Source organism: Chaetomium fimeti, assembly GCF_033439085.1.
Source record: "Chaetomium fimeti strain CBS 168.71 chromosome Unknown B0H64scaffold_10, whole genome shotgun sequence".
NCBI classification, from domain to species: Eukaryota; Fungi; Ascomycota; class Sordariomycetes; order Sordariales; family Chaetomiaceae; genus Chaetomium; species Chaetomium fimeti.
In genome coordinates this window covers 614,009-635,619 of record NW_026944338.1, presented here as the reverse complement: position 1 = coordinate 635,619, position 21,611 = coordinate 614,009, and the positions used below count along the sequence as shown (strand labels likewise).

The 21,611-nt window shown below is 56.5% G+C and overlaps 9 protein-coding genes across 9 annotated transcripts; 6 read left to right on the top strand and 3 right to left on the bottom strand.

Moving 5' to 3' along the window:
• Nucleotides 1–2,703: 2,703 nt before the first annotated feature.
• B0H64DRAFT_378072 (uncharacterized protein) lies at nt 2,704–3,806 on the top strand (the record flags this gene model as incomplete). Its single annotated transcript, XM_062802563.1, has 4 exons — nt 2,704–2,957; nt 3,067–3,321; nt 3,384–3,716; nt 3,779–3,806. The coding sequence occupies 4 exons, from the start codon at nt 2,704–2,706 to the stop codon at nt 3,804–3,806; spliced, it is 870 nt and encodes a 289-aa protein (XP_062654840.1).
• Nucleotides 3,807–4,646: 840 nt separating this feature from the next.
• Nucleotides 4,647–6,028, top strand: B0H64DRAFT_45997 (uncharacterized protein). The gene is made up of 2 exons (XM_062807459.1): nt 4,647–5,467; nt 5,521–6,028. Exons 1-2 carry the CDS (start codon nt 4,775–4,777, stop codon nt 5,875–5,877), a joined length of 1,050 nt encoding a protein of 349 aa, XP_062654839.1. The 5' UTR covers nt 4,647–4,774; the 3' UTR covers nt 5,878–6,028.
• Nucleotides 6,029–6,413: 385 nt separating this feature from the next.
• B0H64DRAFT_446550 (nucleophile aminohydrolase) lies at nt 6,414–7,993 on the top strand (the record flags this gene model as incomplete). The annotated part of the gene is made up of 3 exons (XM_062806923.1): nt 6,414–6,557; nt 6,658–7,633; nt 7,701–7,993. 3 exons carry the CDS (start codon nt 6,414–6,416, stop codon nt 7,991–7,993), a joined length of 1,413 nt encoding a protein of 470 aa, XP_062654838.1.
• A 291-nt stretch (nt 7,994–8,284) lies between these two features.
• B0H64DRAFT_446549 (Tim17/Tim22/Tim23/Pmp24 family-domain-containing protein) lies at nt 8,285–9,075 on the bottom strand (the record flags this gene model as incomplete). The annotated part of the gene is made up of 5 exons (XM_062806922.1): nt 8,285–8,326; nt 8,378–8,530; nt 8,581–8,593; nt 8,702–8,889; nt 9,007–9,075. 5 exons carry the CDS (start codon nt 9,073–9,075, stop codon nt 8,285–8,287), a joined length of 465 nt encoding a protein of 154 aa, XP_062654837.1.
• Nucleotides 9,076–9,440: 365 nt separating this feature from the next.
• B0H64DRAFT_45960 (uncharacterized protein) lies at nt 9,441–10,492 on the top strand. Its single transcript, XM_062807446.1, has one exon. The coding sequence runs from the start codon at nt 9,552–9,554 to the stop codon at nt 10,140–10,142; it is 591 nt and encodes a 196-aa protein (XP_062654836.1). The 5' UTR covers nt 9,441–9,551; the 3' UTR covers nt 10,143–10,492.
• Nucleotides 10,493–11,782: 1,290 nt separating this feature from the next.
• On the top strand, nt 11,783–14,856 carry B0H64DRAFT_410348 (uncharacterized protein). Its single transcript, XM_062804786.1, has 2 exons — nt 11,783–13,016; nt 13,066–14,856. Exons 1-2 carry the CDS (start codon nt 11,985–11,987, stop codon nt 14,704–14,706), a joined length of 2,673 nt encoding a protein of 890 aa, XP_062654835.1. The 5' UTR covers nt 11,783–11,984; the 3' UTR covers nt 14,707–14,856.
• Nucleotides 14,857–15,042: 186 nt separating this feature from the next.
• B0H64DRAFT_450967 (uncharacterized protein) lies at nt 15,043–16,332 on the bottom strand (the record flags this gene model as incomplete). Its single annotated transcript, XM_062807147.1, has 1 exon — nt 15,043–16,332. The coding sequence occupies one exon, from the start codon at nt 16,330–16,332 to the stop codon at nt 15,043–15,045; it is 1,290 nt and encodes a 429-aa protein (XP_062654834.1).
• A 737-nt stretch (nt 16,333–17,069) lies between these two features.
• On the bottom strand, nt 17,070–18,770 carry B0H64DRAFT_410347 (uncharacterized protein). The gene is made up of 2 exons (XM_062804785.1): nt 17,963–18,770; nt 17,070–17,749 (listed from the first exon to the last, which is right to left on the bottom strand). The coding sequence occupies exons 1-2, from the start codon at nt 18,589–18,591 to the stop codon at nt 17,308–17,310; spliced, it is 1,071 nt and encodes a 356-aa protein (XP_062654833.1). The 5' UTR covers nt 18,592–18,770; the 3' UTR covers nt 17,070–17,307.
• A 216-nt stretch (nt 18,771–18,986) lies between these two features.
• On the top strand, nt 18,987–21,227 carry B0H64DRAFT_410344 (uncharacterized protein). The gene has a single exon (XM_062804784.1). The coding sequence runs from the start codon at nt 19,084–19,086 to the stop codon at nt 21,088–21,090; it is 2,007 nt and encodes a 668-aa protein (XP_062654832.1). The 5' UTR covers nt 18,987–19,083; the 3' UTR covers nt 21,091–21,227.
• Nucleotides 21,228–21,611: the final 384 nt, after the last annotated feature.

Genomic DNA, 21,611 nt, shown 5'->3' with positions numbered 1-21,611 from the left:
ACTTTCTAGATCTACCACGCTACCTATTTGCTCTTGTACCCACGAAGTTATAACTGGGGTGGAGAGGGTGAAACCCCTGGAAGCACATACTCCCGGACGATCAACCCGTACTCCCGCCCCGACCTCGCCGTTGGAGCATGACCCGATCCCGCAACATCAAGAACCGGCGACCGGGCCCAGACGGGGGTACGGAAGGCGGGATTCCAACCGAGCGCCGGGAAAGCGAGCTGGCTATGGCAACCGTCAACGCCTCGGACACGTCCTGCTTATGCCTTGTAGCTGAGGACGTTGGTAAAGAGAAATGATGAAATAGAGCTTAATGAGACTCTGACAGGGCCCAGTCCGCCCCCCGTACCGGTCGCCGATTGTGGTTCTCGCATCCTTCATATTGGTCTTCGTTCGTCCAGCCCCAGCTCCCCCTCCCTTCCATGTCCCTTCTGATAATACATTATCGTCGTCATAAACACCCTCGTCATTGTATCTAGCCTACGTCATCAACAGTTAGTATGCCAATCCCACGGACAACCCCAGTGATGATGCTGAACTTACAAGGTACTTTGGTTAACACCAGGTAGGTGTTGCGCTACCCCTATCACCAACAGTAGACCGAGCCTGTTAAAGCGTTCGGCTTTCGCATGGGGAGGAAGATGCCGCGCACCTAGTGTAGCGAAAGCCAGGACTTCAGCATCTTGATGAAGCACGTGTCGCTCCTAATCAAGCGTTCGTGCCTCCTATTCGCGTCTTGCTCCATGCGGATCGTCTCAATGGTTTCCTTTATCTCTAGGAGGCTTGCTCCAGCCTTGTCATGGGCCTCTTGTACCGCCCGACCCATCTTCTGAGTATCGCATAGCACCCGTTTCATGTCCGCTAGGCGATACTGGAGCTCCTCTGGTACTTGCTTGTACTGCGCCGCAAGGGTGAGAAGATGGTGGATGACGGCCTCGATCAGCTCTTCGTAGGCATAGATGTCTTCCAGACAATCCTGGTATCGATCTTGCTCTTCCAGAGTCCTCATCTCGGCGACTAGCACCGACTCCTCGGCGAGCTCTAGTAACTTCTCGTCGGCTTCAGCGGTTTGTCGCAGATAGCGAATGATTTCAGCCGCCTCGGGAATGTCATCGACTTCGCCGCTAGGGTTTCGCATGGCTTGTAGTAGTTCCGACATATTATTATCGGCCCCGTCGTTGGGGTTTTGGGTAGAGTTCGCCATGGTTTGTGATAGTGCCGGATAGCGCCTTGATGGGTTTCTTTTTTTGCGTGCTGAATGCAGGGGAGGTAAGGAAATCCAAGAAATACCCGTCGTGAAAAGTGAGTTGTGGCGTGAAACTCTGGGTAGCGAATCCCTGGGTTGTTCAGAAAACAACCCTCGGGGCTCAGTGGAAGAATGTCACTTTCACTGTTGAGAATATACGGTGTGAAGACAGCACCGGTTGGGCCCAATCGATGCTGGAGTCCTTGAACATGGCCTGTAGTTAGTATTCAACCGGTTCACGCACAACGTGGCCGTAGTATTTTCAGCTGATGTCGATAATACATCTTGGGATGACCAAGGACCTGGCGTGAAAACTCGTAGGTTTGGACACGGACAACGAAAGAGAGATTGTAACCGGACCATACGGATCAGAGATTAAATGCCATACTCGTCCACATACACATCCATTTTCTGTTCCCTACGAGGTTCAGTCGGAAAGTAACAATCCTGCCATCCTGCCCAGGTGTTTGAACAGCGGCTTGAAGTTACTGGATCGATTTCCCTCCTTCTTTGATCCCTTGGGCAGTCTTTCTTGGAAAAGGGGCACGTCATCAGGCCGGGCGTAGTAAGGCAACATGGGCGATAGAACTAAGATTTGGTCACTTGTTCATCGTGCTGAACGTGGTGGAAGGGTGCCGGCGCCTAAGTACAGGTTATTGCCTGTTTGGGAGCCGGCACGGCCCCGCTTCGGCGCCGAGACCGGCCCCACTCCGGTCCGGGAACTTTCGCTGCGTGCGAGCCGGAAGGGTACCTTGCTTCCATGGCGTCGCTTGAAAGCAAAGTTCCCCGGCCGCTGGGGCTGATGCATCTCCACCACAAACCTTTCCCCTTTCAATGGGTTCTAGGCCTTGCCAAGGCTGGCAAGGGGGGAAGCTGGAAGTGGAGTCTTACAGCCCCGACTCGAACGTCGGCGATGGCATGAGGCAGCCTGGCTGTGGGAGAGCGAGTTTCGGGACAACAGATCACCGAACCCATAACTTTACTGATCGACCATCCTAGGATAGTCTGCGAACCTGCCATCCGTGTCTCCAGAGCGGCCCCCAGGGGTCCAGACCACGTTTGGTTGCGGTTCAAATCAACCTCGTGGCCTACAGGGATGCCCAGTTTAGGAGAGCTGGGAAAGGAACCAATAGTGCCGAATCTAGACCGTCCATTCTCGACGGCATCAACCCGCCGTGAGATTTGTGACCGGAAAAGGGGTTGGTGGAGCGTTGCTTAGTGAGTCTCGCAGGAGCAGCCCATGCCCGAATGCCGCGCTCTCGTGGCAACTTGGAGTAGGTCCAGACCGTTGGTAAAGATCCTTTATATCCTTTCTCCTGTCACTTTCTTTTCCCTCCCGTTGAAAGTCTCACCAGTTGTCATTCGTTTCAACAGCCTCTCTTGGGAAGCGTCCACTCTTTTTCAAAGGTTAGAAAGCATCGACAAACGTCGACTTGCCCTGTGCTGCCGGGATGAGGTCGCATCTTCTCGGCCTGTGGGGCCTGGCGGCGTCGGGGAGAGTTACAGCTGTGGAGAACACTTCGTGTGTCAACTGTGAAGCCACTCTCCTCGCCAACTCGGACTGGTCCAACGGCGTCCTTGCCCAAGGAAACTACTACCAACCATCCAAGACCGGGAATTGGCTGCTTGGAAGATCGACCAACGGTGAAGGCCAACTCGAGCTTCGAAACGACCCAGAAGATGGCTATTACGTTTGGAATCTTTGGTGCGTCATGCTCCGTGGCAAGCCTGCCGAATCTGAGCCTAGAGAAAAACCCCAAGCCTCCACCCAGGAACTGCGATTAACATCGTTAGTGAAGCCCCAAGACGCATAGCGGATATTGCCGAGTTTACATGGCCCAGGTTATTACTGTCCAAGCCGGGGTAACGTACGACTTCTCGTTCGAATACTCGATGGACGGTGTGCGTGGCTTGTCCAACACGATCGAGATGACCGTCGGAACCTTGTCTCAGCGGGCCATTCTTTTCAGCCCGTTTATTTACACTGGAAACACGGATGGATGGGCGAAATTCAACACCCCCACGTGGACCCCCACCGAGTCGGGTGACCTTCTCTTGACTCTTACCTGGTATGTACTGGATAGCCATGCCGTTGTGTTTTCAGAAGGCTGATAGGGAAACCACGAACCAGGCGCAACGATCCCAATGATGCCACTTTCAAGATCAAGAGCGCCGCCATGTCTGCCGTTGAATGCCGCAACGCCGAATCCACCAAGACTTGCTCAGCCGAACCCGAACCACTGACGACTGTCTCTACTTCGAGTCTTGATCCGGAGCTCACCACCACCACCACCACCACCACGGAAATCAGCACGAGTGCCGAGCCCGAACCCACAGTGACCACCAGCGAGACCCTTGAACCGGATGTTACGATCACGAGTGCCAGTGCGACCTCCACCGGCGCTATTTCCACCGAAGCCAGTTCAACCGAAGCCACTTCCAGCGCATCCCCTACTAAGGGCTGGTAAGTGCATTCTGAGACCCCTCTTTTTCTGACAAGCAATGAACTGACAATTCATTTTGCAGCGGCAAACGGAGGAGACGCAAGCTCTAAAGTCCCCGAAACCCGCCGAGTTTACCTCAACCCCTGTCCATATTCTTCACCCAACTGAGTTCGAACCCTCAATCAACTCTGCTCCTTCGATCCACGGCTGTACATCTGTACATGTCACAGGGCGGAGATTATTTGATTCTGCGAAGGTGGGTGATATTAGGGGATTGGGCAAGGACCTCGGGTCACTCACTAGTGGTGTAGGATTTCTTTGCGCCTGGTGTTCCTTAGTGTTCATGCTTCTGTACTAGGCTATTAGTGGAGCTAGGGCGTGGTATGCCTCCTAGCTGGCTTAAGCACAGCCTCTATACACGCAAGACAATAAATCTCTGACATCGTTAGCCCACTCGAAGCCGTTGGCACCGTCACAGTTCCCCACTCTCGTGTAACACGTGTGTGCCACGGCGCGATGCTGTTGGGAGCTCGGGAAGTGAGGGGAGAGCTCAAGTTGCTAGCCAAGATACCGACGATTTACGGTAACATGGTGAGGAGCTAGCTAAGGTCTGGCGTGGCTGAGATAAAGGCCAAGTCGCGCTTGCGTCAGCTCTTTTTTCGTGGCGGTGAACGTCTGGTGTTGGCAAGGTGGATGTCTTGGTGTGCCCAGTCCCAGTGGCGCGACTCTACGATGCCAAGCAAAAGTGTTCCAGAGCTCGATCGACGAGACCAGAATCGATGAGCCGATCTTTCCGCTTCAGTGGTATTTTTAAATGACATCGAACCGTAGCACCTATTGCTTGTTGCTTGTCAGCTGACGGTGAATGAGGCGTGGCCCATTGCACTGCCTGTTAACTAACCCGCCGCCCAGCTTCTCGGCATTCGTCACCTCGGATCTCAAACCCCTTGTTCCCTGGCAAGGTTTCCATATAATAGAGATCTGACTCGCTGTTGTTTATCAATCTATTTCGCCTCCATCTCCATCCCGGGCAAGCCAACAAAACAATTACAATTTGCTCACACCAATCAATCCCATCATGTCTTCGCGCACTTTCATCGCGCTTGCATCGGCAGTGCTGGCCAGCGTCCACGGCGCCAGCGCCGACATCCTCAGCTGCGCCGACGTGGACTGTCCCGTCACCGAGGGCACCACATCCGCCACCTGCACGGTGGGGGACAAGACCTTCAACTCGATCGGGCTCACCAGCCTGGACACCGACGTCGACCGCCTCCGCGGCCTGTCGTGGGTCAAGGCCGTGGGCGCCCGGAACGTCAGCACCGAGGAGCGCGCCTTCGACCAGAGCTTCTACCTCGGCACCCCGGACGACTTTGACTTCGAGGACACGGGCGCGTGCGCCGTCTTCTTCACCGAGGTCAGCGAGAGCGTCAGGTTTGGCGACGAGGACCCGCGCACCTCGCAGGGCACCTGCGGCCAGGCGCTGTCCGACTCGTGCGTGTCGGCTCTGACGGACCGCGCTAGGAGGGTCGACTTTAACGGTCTTCGCGGAAGACGGGCGTGCGAGAGGCTGCAGCAGGAGTTTAATGACAACCTCGACTCTGCCTGCTCCAACGCTGCCAGCGGGAGCAACTGGTCCGGAATCAGGGCTGTGGCCCTTACCGGCGACGGCGCCCCTGATGAGATTGAGGACGGACGGAACCGCTCTACCAACTGCTGGCCGGTCCTCCCCAAGAGCGACGACCTTACCCTTGTCGACTCTGTGAGCACCACTGTAAGCCTTTTACACCCCCTTTCCCCCAACCGCATGATACTGACCCGTCACAGGGCAACTATGACGCCTCTACCCTCACGGACAACTTCTTCGGCATCACCCCGATCCTGACCGTCTGGTACCCCAGCAACGACGACGACAACGACGACGGCGATGATACCGACTCCGACAACCTGGTTACCGAGACGGTCGCGCAGCTGACGTGCCTAAAGGCCATGGACCTGACTACGGCTAGCAACGACACGCAAAGCCCGGGTGGCGGCAATGGCGGCAATGGCGATGACGATGACAATGACGATGACGACGACGACGACGACGATGATCGCAACGCCGCCGGCCGCATGGTCGGGAGCGGCTCCCTGGCTATTTGGGGTGGTTTGTTGTCGGTGGCCATGGTGCTGCTGGCTTAGAGCCTTGGTGCGGGTCCGGTGGGAGAAGTGACGAATTTGTGGAACTAATGACCTTGGAAATAATCCTAAGTATAATGGTAGTTCATGTGTGATAGTTAGCACAAAATTGCAATCTATCAAATTGGTTTCTGTTTCACCAACCCTATGAAGGGCGTCCACAGTAGCCGAGGTTTCAAACCTAACGACGATAGAGAGCTAATGTTAACGGATCATATCCTCCCGCTATTGAAGTCGGACCCTGTAACGAGGCATTGGCTCGGGCTTCGCCGTTAGAATCCCAGTTTTCGTGTATATCCGAGGTGATGGGGAAAATGAGGCACGCGACACTGATACATGCCGGCACACCGGCAGAGCGCCGGGACCCACCCACACCGAGCAAGTGGACTAAACCGGAACAGGAAGTTCGCACTTCGGACGGAACTGCTGAAACCCGGAAGACGGTTTCCCTCCGTCACGCAACACACGGTGCCTCGACCTCCTTCGTACTCCGATATCATCAATACCAGCACAAACCAACTGCAAAGCCTCCCGTAAAAATGGAGTACAAACCCCAACCCACCTCGCCTCCCAACCCTCAACTCCAACCCCGCCTCATAATCCACGGCGGCGCCGGCAACATCACCCCCGCGACCCTAACCCCGGAGCGCTACGCCGAGTTCCGCACCGCCCTCCTCACCATCGTGCGTCCCCCCTTTCCCTAATCCTCAACCCATACCATACCCCTTCCCCCATATCTAACTCATATCCAACCCCCAAAACCCAACCTAACCGCATCCCCAGATCTCCAAATCCCACACTTACATGACCACCCCCCTCCCTCCCTCCTCCACCACCACCACTTTTGGGGGCACCACCACCACCTTAGCAAGCACCACCACCACCACCCAAAACCCCAATCCCTTACCCAGCGCCCTCGCCACCGCAACACACGCCGTCACCCTCCTCGAGGACAACCCGCTCTTCAACGCCGGCCACGGCGCCGTCTTCACGCGCGATGGCACCCACGAGCTGGAAGCCTCAGTCATGGTATCGCGGGGCCATGCCAAGCGCGCCGTGGGCGTGTCCGGCCTCCGCCGCGTGCGCAACCCGATCCGGCTGGCGCGGGAGCTGCTCGAGAGGGGGGAGGGGGATCTCCGCCCGTCGGGTTTGATGGGGGGGATGGATGCTGGGGAGGGTGGGGGTGGGGGTGACGGGTTGCTGGATGTACCCGGGGCGCAGGGGCATACGCATCTGCATGGGCTGGCGGCGGAGCAGTTGGCGGAGAGGTACGGGTTGGCGATGGTGGAGCAGGGGTATTTCTGGACGAGGCGAAGGTGGGAGGAGCATGTGAGGGGGTTGGAGAGGGAGAAGAAGGGGGGTGGGCTGGGGACGTGGTGTAGGGAGGAGTATGTGCCGCAGGGGACGGTGGGGGCGGTGGCGGTGGATGGGGAGGGTGTTGTGTGTGTTGCGACGAGCACGGGCGGGCTGACGAACAAGTTGACGGGGAGGATTGGGGATACGCCGACAGTGGGGGCGGGGTTTTGGGCGGAGGAATGGGTTGAGGATGCCGGTGGTTCGGGGACTGGATGGGTAAAGCATGGTCCGGCGGTGGTGTTGTCGGGGGGTTTGAAGGGGATAATGGCCGAGTGTTTGCCGACGCCGTGGGTTTACACCCCACTTGTGGCCGCTTCGGGCAACCTGACGAGAACTCGCTCGGTTGCCGTCTCTGGTACTGGCAATGGCGACTCGTTTTCTTCGGACAGCGGCCGCCAGAACGGTGGGTTCAATTGCGCGCTTCGCCGGGGACACCTCTGCGGCCGCGGTGACCAGAGTTATTGGACCAGGCGGGGAGGTCCAGAAGAGCGCCGGGGATCGGTGGGGTAAAACTGGCGAAGGTGAGGGCGGCATGATCGGCATCGAGTGTATCGTCGTGAAGGAGGCCGAGGGTCGCGTGGTCGACGCTCGGTCCGAGCTGCTCCAAGATTACAATTGCGGCGGTATGTTTCGGGCTTGGGTCGATCAGCGCGGGGTCGCAGTCGCTCGGGTGTTTCGAGAGGACCAGGAAGTGTCTGGCGCGTATGTTGGCGAAGGCAAGCCGGAGAACCCGCGGCTATGGTTCGGTGAGAAACTAGGTTAAACGTCTGCCGAGTGTAAATTCATGCGTATATGGCCCCTGTCCCTGGCTCTAGATCGTTTTTGGCTTGAAGATGGATATTATTTTGCAGATGTTGTTTTCCGCTGGTTGGGCTCGGCTTCCACTCGCCCGTGGCAAAGCGTAACCGACCGGTTCTATGGTACAGAACGCCGCCACCAATATGCTAACCGTCATAAATGCATACATAAATACACGTCCGGGCTCAGTCGAGAGCTCGGAGAAGAGTTGGGTGTGTCGAAAAGCCGTCACTCGCGGTCCAAAGTCGTCGTTATTCTAAGCGAGCATCTGTTCGCCCGACGGCGGTGGTTGCGGGGCCTTCAGAAAGTCAGTACTGCCGCATGCAACATGGCTGTCCTGCCGACTTACCTCCAGCTTTGTGGTGCCCGCAAACATCTTCTGGAACCCGATACCAACGCCCTCGATGACGGCGAGCAGGATGGCGCAGCTGATGGCACCGTTCCTCGCCGCCTTGTATCCGCCTCGAATCGCCAGCGAGCCGCCTGTGAAAAACCCAGCGATCTGCATCCCGTCAGTATCAGCCGTGTACGATCGGTGTTCGGGTTACATACAATCGCGTTGTACCTGTCATTCTGTTAGCTCGTTGTGGCTTCTAATGGGTTATCGGACCACCGCCGGCTCGAACAAGCCGGTGGTCATCCGAAATCCCGGAGTAAGGTCTGGGGAACATACGCATCTTCCTTTTTCCTGACGCCCTTGACTGCGCAGTCGAATGTGCTGAACAGACCACCCCAGACGCCGAAGTTGCCTCCCAATACCGGGGCGCGCATCTTGATCGCTGTGATGGCGCCTAGCCGGCGCTCGCCATACGGACTGTTCCGGAAACCTTTAACGCCGTGCCAGATCGTCCCCCCGACGGCCTAGTACCAGAGGTTAGTTGAGAGATCGGGTGGCGTAGTTCGAAGCCGGGCGACGGCGGGCTCGGGAACTCAGTTGCGTCGCAAGGGAATGTCCGAACAGCGGTTAGGGATACATACACCCATACAGAAAGCGCCGCCGAAATCATTGAGGATGACCCAGGGACAGGGGTCGCGGGTGTGATCCATTCTGGCTTGTGGTTACGGGTTTCGAGCGAAAAGCAGGAGACTTGGGTTGCGCCCAGCGCGTGGCGGTATCGTAAAACACGGTGTCAGGGAAGATTATGATGTTCGGTTCTAGCTGGTGGTCCCCGTTGTCAATGGGTTTTGCCGGTGCGCGGTTATCGTCGATGGGTGGACAAAGTCGTCGTTATCGGGGGGTGGTGTCTGCAAAGTCGGCTTTCGATGATCTCAGAAACCGAAGAAAATTGTTCGGCGGCAGGGGTGGGTGCACGGGCCACTGTCCGGTTGGCAAGCGCTAAGCCATAAGAAGGCTAGCGCCTTGCCTCTTCTAAAGCAGGGCAGCTCCAAAGCACGGGAGTTTAAATGCATCTGAAGACAGGCGCACGCACGAACAACGGCCAAAAATGCCTGGTGAGAAACGAGGTCCCCGAGGGAAATACTGACTATAACGACATTCAACCCGGACGCAATCATCGTTCGACATGGTGATCGGCCTCCCACCTCTGGAGCTACTCTCCGTACGGTCTCATTGGGCTGCTTGGAATCGCGAGTTTATCCTGCGCGCGGACGCCGCCCATCTTTGGCACGAGAAGATCAACCCCGACAACCTGGATGACGCCGGCAACTCCCTGTTGAAGCCATTTGAAGACATGCCAGTAGCACCCGATCCGACTAAATACGACAAGAGAATCATGCCGGGGCAGGACTCAGCAACGATTGTCGTCAGCACTACGCCTGAGGGTATCGAGGCTGGGACTATCGTCGATCCTGCTGCGTGTCCAAACAATGCTCATGAAATGACAGTTAACTCCAGAGCTGCCTATGCCGCAGACCTAGTCTTATTCAACACTCGCCTTGCGATATACCGACATGAAGACCAGGCCCACAAAGAGCTTAAACATTGGATTCTTAGCACCGTTTCCGACCGTCTCGCCGAAATCACCTGCAAACCTGGTGAAAGCGTTGATGTCTGGTACAATGCCCTGAGAGGCCGATTCGTAGCGAAGAGGCCGCAGAAAGACGCTGCGGCCGCGCCTGAGGGTACAAGTAGGTCGAAGAACAAGGTGGAATAAATGAGGCAACCATGGGACTGGAAGGCAGGAGCGGGAGCAGCGCTCGCCTGCCACTGGAGCCGAGGTCGATGGTCGGCTGCCCGGGAGTTTGGGTCTCCCCAGTGTCTCCTGCGATTCCCGGTTCTTAAAAGTGGATCAATTGAACCAACTTCAATACTTACCCCCTATCCGCTACCACTTTTGTTTCCTCCCATAACATTCCATTGTTTTGTCTGGCTGTTAAACGGTGGAGGCAATACACATTGAAGTACAAGGCCTGACCGGGAGTGGATCCGGTCCACGGCCGATGGTCGGAGTTTCTCGGTGACCTGCACAATCCGATTTCGCCTTCTGCGGCTTGAGAACCGACAATCAGCAAAATCACGATCTGGGTTATCAAGAAGGCATGATAAGAGCTTGGCAGCTTGCCTTTCCTACCCTGACACCCTGATACTTGCGTACAGTATGAGAGACAGGTGGCTCCTCAGAGTTGATCGTTTCTGTGAGTCGGGGAGATCTTTTCTTGGCCTGCTTCTTCCTCGCGGAAACCAAACGCCACCAAAGCCTTGTGGGACCAAACAAAGCCTGAGGAGATTTTACGCAGTTTAGTTGGTAGGTCCGTGGGCTGCCGCAAACCGCGCATCCCGGCGTCAACTCCCTGCGACTTCGTCCTTCTGCACAATCACAGGGATGGTATGCGGTGTCCTCCTCCCCGCGGCCACGCGATCCTACCAGCCATTCCAGCACCCGCCAAGAAGGAATCGATCTCAACCCCTGGTGCCTTGTGACCATCAAAGCGCGAAATCGAGCCGTGGCTTTGTCTAGCATGCTTCGTGGCGTCCGTTCTGTCGCCGATTCGGAACCCGCTGCCAATGAGGTATATGAACAACGACAACCTCGTCGCGCAAATGCCCAGTGTTCCCTCTGCCGATCCGTCCTTGAGAACCCACCGTGTCAGCTCTTCTCTCTGTTTGCTACCTTGGTCCCGTAGGAGCGGTGAGATGCCTCCGTCCTTCTTCTTCCGACCTGTGCGCCCCAGAATTTGAAAGTGTTTGCAATGGCGCACGCTGCCCCTGATCTCGCGTCATGTCTCGGTTCCGGTGAGATGTCGCGCAAAGAGGGAGATTTCGGAGCACCGAGCGAGCCGGAAGTACAAAACCAAGACCCTCCCAGCCGCGCACGTCTTGCTCCGCAGAACTTTGTTTGGCGTCTTGCTGGTCGGCGCACCAGCTCAACGAGCTCGGCAGACGACGTCGTGGACGGCGACATGGCGGTGGGTGTGCCCGTCCTCCGCGAGCGATTCGATCCATGGCGGCACGATCCCCAGGAAGAGGAACGAGATGGGCAGGAGGAGCGTTGTAAAGGATGCAACAAGATCCCCAAAGCCAGGGCGGCAGCTGTGCAGCCACCCCATGATCCCCCGCCTGGTAAGTTGTCGTCTGTTTCCCTCACGTGTGCCTCCTTATCTCGATCGGGTCATTTCCCCTGACATTCCTGCCGCAAACCCCCACCTGAGCGGCGCGTTCCGTCCCGGCTCAATGGTACCGGAAGATGGACCGGGTGCAGAAGACTGTGTGCGACACTGGGGTCGACGCTGCGTGCTCCGTGGGGTGTTTTTCGCGGGCCCAGAATCCTCTTTAGTGGAGTTTCCCAGCGCCAGGCCCTGAAACGTGGGGAAACGACCCTTGCAAGGGCCGCGGGTGTTCTGGACTCGTTAGCGCGGGGCTTGGGCTGAGACGGAGCGTTGCAATGCTTCCCAAAAATGTCGTCAGCAGCGGTCTGGTGAAGATGTCCCAACTCACATCAGCCTCCTGTTCGAGGTGACGACGAAACGCGGAAAATCTACTTGTTGCTTTCAATTCGATGCTAACAGTCGTACGCCCACCAGAACCAACTCCGACGATGACGACGAGCCTGCAGGGCCGCGAGCTCGACGACGGTTGCCCCGACACCGCTCCCGATCAACTTCAAGAACTCCGTCACGACGGTTCCGTTCTAGCCATCGCCGTCTCCGATAAATACGTTTTTGCGGGTACAAGTAAGGGAGAAATCGCCATTTGGTCTCTCGGCACCTACCAGCTCGTCCAAACCCTCCAAGCCCACAAACGAAGCGTCCTCTGCTTGCTCCTCTCCGAAGACAACAAGTACCTCTTCTCGAGCGCATGCGAACCCATCATTGGCGTCTGGTGCCCCAAGACTTTTACCCGTCTTTACGAAATCTATAGCACCTATGACGTTGGCGATGTCTTCAGCGTTGCTTACTCGCCCCAGCGCGAAACGCTCTATCTCGGGACACAGACGCAAGACATACAATGGATCAGCTTGAAGGACCCCTCGAGGAAGGTACCCCACGACTCTGCGAACCACCCAGACAAGCGACAACACCGCTTCTTCGACTCGCGCGCTATCGGGGGGACGTCTACGCCTAGGCGCATGGAAGAACACTACAATCTCATACCGAAGGCCACAACGGTGCTGGAGATTGACTCGGGGGCGATTCGACAATATGCGCACTACGGCTGGGTGTTCTGCATGCTGATAGCAAAGGGGCCTACCGTGCTTGGTGACCCAGAAGAGGAGGTACTGGTTACCGGGGGCGGAGACGGCACAATCAAGCTGTGGAGGTTGTCCGACGATGGTCCAGACCACGACGACGGTGTGTTGGGGGATATTGAGGAGCTGATGACCCTGGGCGATGACGATAGCCAGTCTATCATGTCCATGGCCGTGGACGGGTCTTTTCTCTACGCCGGCAAGCTGCAGGGCATCATCGAACTGTGGGACCTCGACACGAAGCAGAAGCTGCGGGTCATCAAAGCTCACAATGGGAATGTCAACACTCTTAGGATGAGTTTCGGCCTCTTATGGAGTGGGGCTACAGGAGGGTCAGCTTCGGTAAGCGCTTCAGTTGGTCTCCGCCAGGCGTGAGCTAATGCCGGAACAGAAACACAGCACGGTTCATTACGGCAGAGACAAGAACGGGCTGCCGCAGAATGTCAGCCAGAAGTACCAATGCCTTAGTCGGTGGAAGGCCCATGACGCCAAGATCCTGTCTTCAGCGGTGGCAAATCATCAAAACGACCAGCTATTCATCACTGGGGCCAACGACAACACGGTCCGCGTCTGGCGTGTTAACGGCATGCCGACACAGGCCGAGCAGGAGATCGATGGATCCGAGAACATGATGATCACATCACTTCGCGAGTTTGTTTCGTTCAAAACCATTTCTTCTCGCCCCGAGTTCACCGAGGATTGTCGCAAGGGGGCCACCTACCTCGCCTCTCTCTTCAAGCGACTGGGCGCCGAGGTAGAGATGCTGAGCACCGGCGGGCTGCACAACCCCATCGTCTGCGCCAAGTTCAGCGGCAAGCTCGAGCCATCGGAGAAGAGAAAGCGGATCCTGTTTTACGGCCACTACGACGTCGTCCCGGCGGATATGAAGGGGGACAACTGGCAGACCGACCCCTTCAAACTGGAGGGCCGTGACGGGTACCTCTACGGCCGCGGCGTCAGTGATAACAAGGGACCAATCATCGCCGCCATCTACGCAGTCTCGGACCTCCTCCAAGCCAAGGTCCTCGACTCGGACATCATCTTCGTCATCGAAGGCGAAGAAGAGTCCGGCTCGCGCGGCTTCGAAGACACGATCCAGGCACACAAAGACCTGATCGGCCACATCGACTACGTGCTCCTGGCCAACAGCTACTGGCTGGACGACGAAGTGCCCTGTCTCACCTACGGCCTGCGCGGCGTTCTCCACGCGACAGTTTGCGTAGACTCCAAGCACCCAGACCTCCACTCGGGCGTCGACGGCAGTAACCTCCTCTCCGAACCGCTAACCGACCTGACCCTCCTCCTCGGCAAACTCAAAGACTCCAAGAACCACGTCAAAATCCCCGGCTTCTACGACGGCATCCTCCCACTGACCAGCGAGGAAGACCAGCGGTACGACGACATCGCGGGCATTCTCATGCGCGGCAACCCGTCGCGCGGGCCGGTCGAGGCGCTCAAGCGCAGCCTGATGGCGCGCTGGCGCGAGCCCAACCTGACCATCCACCGCTACAACGTGTCGGGCCCCGACGGCAGCCTGATCAGCAGCCACGCGACGGCCAACGTCAGCGTGCGCCTGGTGCCGGGGCAGGAGGTCGAGGACGTCATCGACGCCCTGCGGGGCTACCTGCGCGACCAGTACGCCACCTTTGCTAGCGACAACACCCTGACTATCCGCATCGACAACAAGGCTGAGCCGTGGCTCGGTGTGCCGGGGAACTATATCTTTCGCACGCTTGAGGAGGCTGTCATGCGCGCTTGGGGTGGGGTTACTGGTGCTGAGGGGGTTGCCGTGGCGCTGCCGCCGAATGCCACGGATGGGGAGGACAAGCCCAAGGCACGGAAACCGTTGTATATCCGTGAGGGAGGGTCTATTCCGCCGATTAGGTACCTGGAGAAGGAGTTCAATGCGCCGGCGGCCCATTTGCCGTGCGGACAGGCAAGCGATGCCGCGCATTTGGATAATGAGCGGCTGAGGGTTATGAATCTGATGAAGAGCAGGGAGATTTTCAGTACGGTGTTTAGGAAGCTGTGACGGGGGTCGGTGGGTATCGGGTGGTTTGGTTTACGGGTTCGCATTGCGTCTAGCGGGGAGAGGTAGTTATAGAACGTGATACCCCTGGTCTCTAGCCCCCCATTCTCGTGACAGCGGCCACTCTCGGTGCCGAGGGACATCCTCTGCTTGTGCCGCAAGCTCCAAGACCATCGACATCTCCTCCCCTCCAACACACCAACTCCCATCTCTCATCACAAGCAACTCATTTCAAGAACTCGCACTATATTACTATCTCCACTTCACGTACCACAATTCTTACCCCCTCCCCTCTCCACCCTTTCTCAATCCCCAATACAAACCCTTAACCCCTCCCCCTCACGGCCCCCCAACAGTCAAAGTCGCCGCTCCACTACTCACACTCACACTCCCACTCCCCGTCCCCGCCCCAGTCCCCGATACATCTCCCGTCGGGGTAGGATCAGGCTCCCCCGGCCCCGGCCCCACCGTCAGCGTGCCCCCGCTCTGCACCGGCGGTATCTCCAGCGTCAGCGTCTGTGTCTCCGTAGCCGTGACCGTGACGGTGACTGTGGTCGGTGGCACTGTTGGCGGTGCTGCTGTTTCGGTGACGGTGACCGTTGCAGTGTCCAACGCGGTGGCGGTGACGGTTTGGGTTTGGGTTTGTGTCTGGACGGCGGTGGAGGTGGTGTTGAACTCGTGGGTGATGTTTTGGGTGGCGGTTGTGATGGCCGTGGTGGTGGCTGTGATGAGGTCGGTTTGGGTGGTGAAGGCGGTGGAGGTGGCGGTTATGGTTACGGGGATCTCGGTTGTTCCTATCTCGGTGGTGAGGAGGGTGGAGTTGACCGTTCGCGTCGCGGTGGAGGTTATGGTGAAGGGGACGGTGGTCGTTTGCGTGAGGAGGTCTGTTGATGTGGCGTTGATGGTTCGGGTTATGTCGACGCTGGTGTATGAGGTGATGGTGATGGGCTGGGTGAATGTCGAGGTGAGGGTTTGGTTGAAGTAGCGCGTCGTGTCCAACGTTCGTGTCGTAGTCGAGGTAGCGGTCTCCCAGGTGGTTGAAACGCTGGTCACGTTGATGGTGTTGTACACCGTGGCGAAGACGATAGAATAGCTGGTGGCAGTCGTCGTGGTGAAATGCGTCGATGTGGTGTTCACAATCACCGTGTTTGTCTGAACTGCGGTGGTCGGGATGGTTGTAGTCACATGGTCAACATCCGTCGAGGTGACCGTGATCAACGTGCTCTGTACCGCGGTGGTAAGAATGGTGGACGTCACATAAATTGTTGACACCACTTGTGACTGGGTCGGCGGGAGGTCACTTGTGGGAAGGGCTGTCCGCCTCGTGGTAGTAGTTGTCGGAGTCGGAAGTTCCGTCTGTCTTGTGGTGGGTTCCTCAGTGCCGCTCGTAGGGTCAAGTCCGCCAACACCACGACCGCATAGTCCGAAATCTGCTTGGCATCCCTCACCAGCGCAGACTTCGTCCGTTCCACCACATTCGCCACTTTCAGAGCAACAGTTGCCATACTCAGACCCAAGACAGGAGTATTGGGTTTCGGGGCCACAACTGCCGTCGGGGGAGACCTCAAGCTGGGCCAGGCCGAACCCAAGCAGGCCGACGGCCACGAGGGTGGAAGTAAACAAACGCATCGTCACTCATGTGCTGACTTCGGAGACGGCCGGGGAACGCCGTCCATGATGCGGGCGGGCTGCCGAGCCCGTTATAATTACTTTGCATATGGAAGTGTACCTCCATATTCGGACTGAACGATTGCGTCAGGTACGAGCTACGCGTACATTATCACCTTAATATGCGGGAGTTAATATGTCTTGAGGGTTTTAGGGACAGGGACGGTCTTAGTTAGGGGCCCCTGGACGTTCCCGTTCCGCCATTGGAGCGGGAATGCATGCCTCAACATGGCTAATAATCTTTGCCATCTTTGCAGATCCTTTTGTTGAAGAACTTCCGGCCAATGAACCGCCGGCGTGTGAATTCGAGTTGAGGTGCAAGCAAAATCAGTCAGGGGGTTGAGGTTGCATTGGTTGCATTCGGCCGGCAGTTGAGGATAGTACTGAACGAGATGAGTCGAGGGGGAACCGTGTTGTAATTATAGGAGCATGTCTTCGTTGAACCGAAAGGCAACGTTTCACGGAACCTGGGGTAAATGTGTGTTGAAACTTTTAATTGAAAATGTTACCTCGGCTGGGCCGCACTACCGAGCAGCATTCGACATTCGTGCGTAATGCTTGAAAAGAATGAGGGCGCGATGTGGATAGCGGAATGTGATAATCGGTTTCGTGGAAAGGGGTCTGGCTTAGTACGTGGGAAAATATCTGGGAGTCGGGCAACTCTATGGACGGGGGACACCGGAGCGGCTCTCAAGACAGCAAGACAGTGTTGGTTACTGGCCTTTACTCGCGAGGTGCCTCAATAACGCTCTGAAGACGGTAATTATATGTGCGTATAAACCACTCAAGGTTCCATGAGAATGCCCCGACATTGCCGGACAGCTCACTAGAGGGAGCCCCAGCGAGCCGGGTTAGTTTTGTGACAACCTCAAGCCGCAGCATAACTTCCGTGAGACCCAGTACCTGATAGTAAAGCTCACAAATTCAGTCCGGAAATCATTCAGTAGGGCGATACGCCTTGTAAACCTGCAGCGCCCCTTCAATAGCCTGCACCACACTCAGAAATGTCGTGATAACCAAAACCAACACTGCCACCCAAAAGGTATACCACTGAACACCATTCCGTCTGTCGTGCCACCACTGGCCGAGAGTCTGGGGCGTCGCATCGTCGTATGCTTGCTTTAGGATGACGAGGCGGTCCCGCCAGAAGCGGAAGCGCTCAATTTGTCGGTCTTCGCCTTGGGGTGTTCCACAGAGAGCCAGGCGAGGGTCGATGACGGTGTGCTCGGTCTCCCGGTGCTTCACTCGCAGGCTCTGGAGCCATCTCCGCCGCGGAGTGCGGGTCCGTCGTTGGTTGCTGAACTCTGCTTGAGGGAATAGGAGAGCCAGCGTGCGTAGAGTCTCGTTGACTAAGTCGCCTGGGAAGAGGGAGGTCTTGCTAAAGTGAGGCTGTGGTTAAGAGAGGGTTCTCATTGTGCTGGAAGTAGTTAAGGGGTGAGAAGAGGAGGTGATAGGAGAGGCACCGGGAATGAGGACAAACGCTCGAACCGATGCGGCGCTGCAATGAAAAGGGAGTGAAGGGGTAAGAAACGACAGCCACTGGATAGAAGAGGGAAAACGAGTAGGAGAAGGCTTAGCCATAATCCCTCACCTGCGATGGTACTCGAGAAACGAGGCATGGTGAAAAATGAGTAACCTGGTATCGTCGTCGACAAGCAGGAGGTGGTCGGCTATGTTGTCGGTGAAGGCGATCTCGATGCCGGCAATGTTCGCAATCGACCACGCATCGAACGACTTTGGGAGTCTAACTTGTTCGCAGCTGAGCTTTGGAACCTCCTCGAACAACACATGAATAAAAGCCTGGAGTGTCCCTTGCTCCCATCGTAGAAAGCGCCGTGGTGAGACTTGGTGTTTGGCGATCCCGAACCGCATCATGACGAGAAGCCGGACTGCAAGGTTGAGAGATCGTTCACACGCCTCTTCTTCTACACCGGCCTCTTGCAGGGGATGCATCAATTCCTCTCGGGTTTGTCCGTTCTGGATATGTGCCATTAAGCGAGTAATGGCCTGGGGCGAACTCGACCCAGCATGTTGCTCGTCACCATAGAGAGCAAGGATGTGCCATTGACGTCGAAAGTAGTCGCAGTAAGCTTCGTGGCCGAGCTTATTCTCTCTGTCACCATTGAAGAGTTCTCTGATGCCGGATAAAGAGGGTTGCCAGAGCAAGCCGACAACCTGTAATGCATCGGCATCTAGCAGCTCGATCGAGTCACCCAACATGGCTTGAGTTCCATGCCGAATCGACAAGCCAGTAACTACAAAATAAAGATATGTATTTGTTGGGGGTGGTGGCAGTGGGGTATATCAGTACACAGATCCGGCAGGTCCCCCAACGGGAACCGATCTCCGTTTTGGGACCTCCGATAGTATTTGTATGTACAATCATTGTTCGCAGGTTCCGACCGAGTCAAAACAGAGAGCGGAAGAGGCGCTTTTTCGGATTCTTTCCGCGCCCAGTTAGTCCACCTTGCAGCTCGCCTAACTCAGCCAGCCACCACTGCTGATGCATGGACGAATGACGATGGCCCAACGAGTGCTGGTTCCAGCTTGGGCTGCATGTGCTCCGCCACCGACGAGGCTGTGGTGCCTCAGTAATACATACAGGGGTCTACCCCCCTTTCTCCAACTCGAACACACTTGAAGAGACACCTTGGCCCATCCATACATCCCGATTTTCAACCCCTAGAGCACCGATGAATTATCCAAGCTCAAATGACGCTCACGACGGAACATATCGCCCGCATGCCCCCTCCTAACCCCGGCGCACTGCCCCATCCAACAACCATATTCCGGCTAACGGCCGGCACGCAACTTCGCAGAGTTACAGGCCTTCGGAAAAAATGGAAAAGCTCCGAGCTGTCCTGTTCCCGTGAGATCGACGTCTCCCGCCGCGGTCTTCGAAAACGGGTCTGGTGGCCTTGCGGGCCCGCCATGGAGAAGTTCGACAACGAAATCGTGGCGGAAATCGAGGGGCTGCTGAAGAACGTCGACCTTGGTGACGCTGACATTTACCTGCGGCTTTACATGATCGGGAGAAGCCCGGAAGCGTCGCGGCCCGTCATCATGGTCTGCTGCTCCAACCCTCGGGTCAGAACGCAGGCCGAAGACGCAATCCGCCAGAGCCGTGTTCCGGAAGAGTACCCCGAGTTCGCCCTCGGTGCAAGCGCGCTGCCCCTGGAACAGCCTGGTCTAGTCCGCGCACTGGCGGGCACGTCTAGCGGGAAGAATAAGGCTAGAAGTCGACCACGGCCCTCCCGGAGTCACAAGCGGGATGAGGAAAGAGATAAAGATGACGAGCCCCCAAAGAGTTCAACTCTCGACGGGGAAGGGATCAACCTGGCTCTTGACCTATTCGAGACCCCTCGCCCAGTTGGGAGACGCATCTACCTCGGTTCTCGACACGCAACAGGAGGTGCCATCATACAAGTTGGAAGCCGTGTTTACCAACTCACCGTCTCCCACGTCATTGACGACGACCCGGTTCTATCTCTTTCCGATTTTGATAACCGGTTCAACGACTGTCATTTCGACGACATGAGTGAAGACGACGACGAGGTGGATCTACACACGAGCCAAGAGTCCAACAAAAGCCCAATGACTGAGCCCCGGCCGCCATACTACCCCATACCGCAAAGTGCTTCCATTCCGAGGCACCTGGAATATGATAGCAGCCACGGCCCGAATCCCGGCCTCGACTATACGCTGCTTCCTTTGGATATCGTCATACCCCCTTACTACGGGCAGTTGGCTTTCTTACCGAACTCCATCATCCTGAGTGATGGGAGAATGGTGAATATTCAGGGGGTAGCAATCATCCCAACTAAAGAAAAAGAAGTGGTCGTTGCCGCCGGTTCCTGCGGTGTGGTCCACGGCGTTTTACTCCCCACCGTCGTGTACTTACGGAACGCGAAACTGCCCCATTTTCAGAGGCTCTACCCTGTTCATCTCGAAAGCTCTCTCCGTATCGGAGATAGTGGGTCCGCCGTAATCGACAAGACCACCGGCGAGCTCTTTGGTCACCTCGTTAGAGGCGCCGATCAGTCCACAATCGCATACATGGTCGCCGCGGCAGAGGTTTTTGAAGACATCAAGCAAAAGACTTCGTCAGACATTCAATTCGTCAATTTGATCGAGACGCCGTCATCGAGCCATACGACCGGTGGGAGTCAGGACATACACAAGGACCCGGAGGATACGACAGAAAGCCTGAACCACGACGCGGCAGATCTGAGCTCAGCATTAAATGAACTATCATCGCCCCCGCCCCTGGAGCTCTGGGACTCATACTCGGATGGGATTAACACCCCCAACCCGTTTTCCGTTCGCCAGTTCCCCGATCCCACCATGAACTGGACCACGGGCATTGACTTGGACCCCATCGACGACCACCTTGAAACACCAGAGCTTACGATGGTAACCAACACGGGAGCAACTACCTCTGTCGCTACCTCTGCAAACAGCACTGCGTTGCGTAAACCTGTCCAGAATACAGGTTCTACCACGGCTATTAGCTCGGTCCCGGAACCCAAAGACATGACAACCCCCCTCGACCTCGTTGCCGACCCGCATTTCAGTTCATTTCGTGAATACGACACAGGAGAATACAGTAACTTGTACGGCCCACCTGTTTCCGGATGGCAGTCAGCTCAAGTTGAGGAACCCGAAGGGGGGCAGGATCTTGGCTTTCCAAACCCCCTAGAAGACCCGTGGGGGAGTTAAGAGGAACGTGGCACGATTGCATTGGGTCTGGGAAATAGTCCTAGGCCTCGGTGGTTTACGGATGGAAATATGGGAGTACGGTATCATGGGAGGATCCTGTGGTTGATTAGGAGGTAATACCTACACCTATGCATGAGTGTTGTGGTATGTTGCATGTGCAAGTGACTCGAATATGTCATGTAATCGACACAGCTCTCGCCGATATCCCCTTAGAACCAATACTCGCCCCCTACCAGGCAACGTACTCCTCCCCCCCTCCCCCCACCACCCCTCAAGCAACCACCGTCCCTAACGCCTCCCTACGACTCGTACTCTCCGGATCAAAGTACGGCGCGTCCCCCAAACTAACCGCCCGACTCGCCTCCTCTCCCCCAGCCCCTCCTCAAAGATATAATCCGGCGTTGCCGCATGGTACACACTCATAGTATCCCAAATCGCCACACCATTCACCTCCTTCCACCTCAACCTCAGCTGCAAATCACGATTCCCCATCACCAGCCTAACAAACCACTCCAAGAAAT

Bases quoted from the DNA above. Each gene is read 5' to 3' on its own strand.
- B0H64DRAFT_45997 (XM_062807459.1), top strand. From the start codon at position 4,775: ATGTCTTCGCGCACTTTCATCGCGCTTGCATCGGCAGTGCTGGCCAGC. The intron at 5,468-5,520 runs GTAAGCCTTTTA...GACCCGTCACAG, and splicing joins TCGACTCTGTGAGCACCACT to GGCAACTATGACGCCTCTAC.
- B0H64DRAFT_45960 (XM_062807446.1), top strand. From the start codon at position 9,552: ATGGTGATCGGCCTCCCACCTCTGGAGCTACTCTCCGTACGGTCTCAT.
- B0H64DRAFT_410348 (XM_062804786.1), top strand. From the start codon at position 11,985: ATGCTAACAGTCGTACGCCCACCAGAACCAACTCCGACGATGACGACG. The intron at 13,017-13,065 runs GTAAGCGCTTCA...ATGCCGGAACAG, and splicing joins CTACAGGAGGGTCAGCTTCG to AAACACAGCACGGTTCATTA.
- B0H64DRAFT_410347 (XM_062804785.1), bottom strand. From the start codon at position 18,591: ATGTTGGGTGACTCGATCGAGCTGCTAGATGCCGATGCATTACAGGTT. The intron at 17,750-17,962 runs GTGAGGGATTAT...GCCTCACTTTAG, and splicing joins TTTCTCGAGTACCATCGCAG to CAAGACCTCCCTCTTCCCAG.
- B0H64DRAFT_410344 (XM_062804784.1), top strand. From the start codon at position 19,084: ATGACGCTCACGACGGAACATATCGCCCGCATGCCCCCTCCTAACCCC.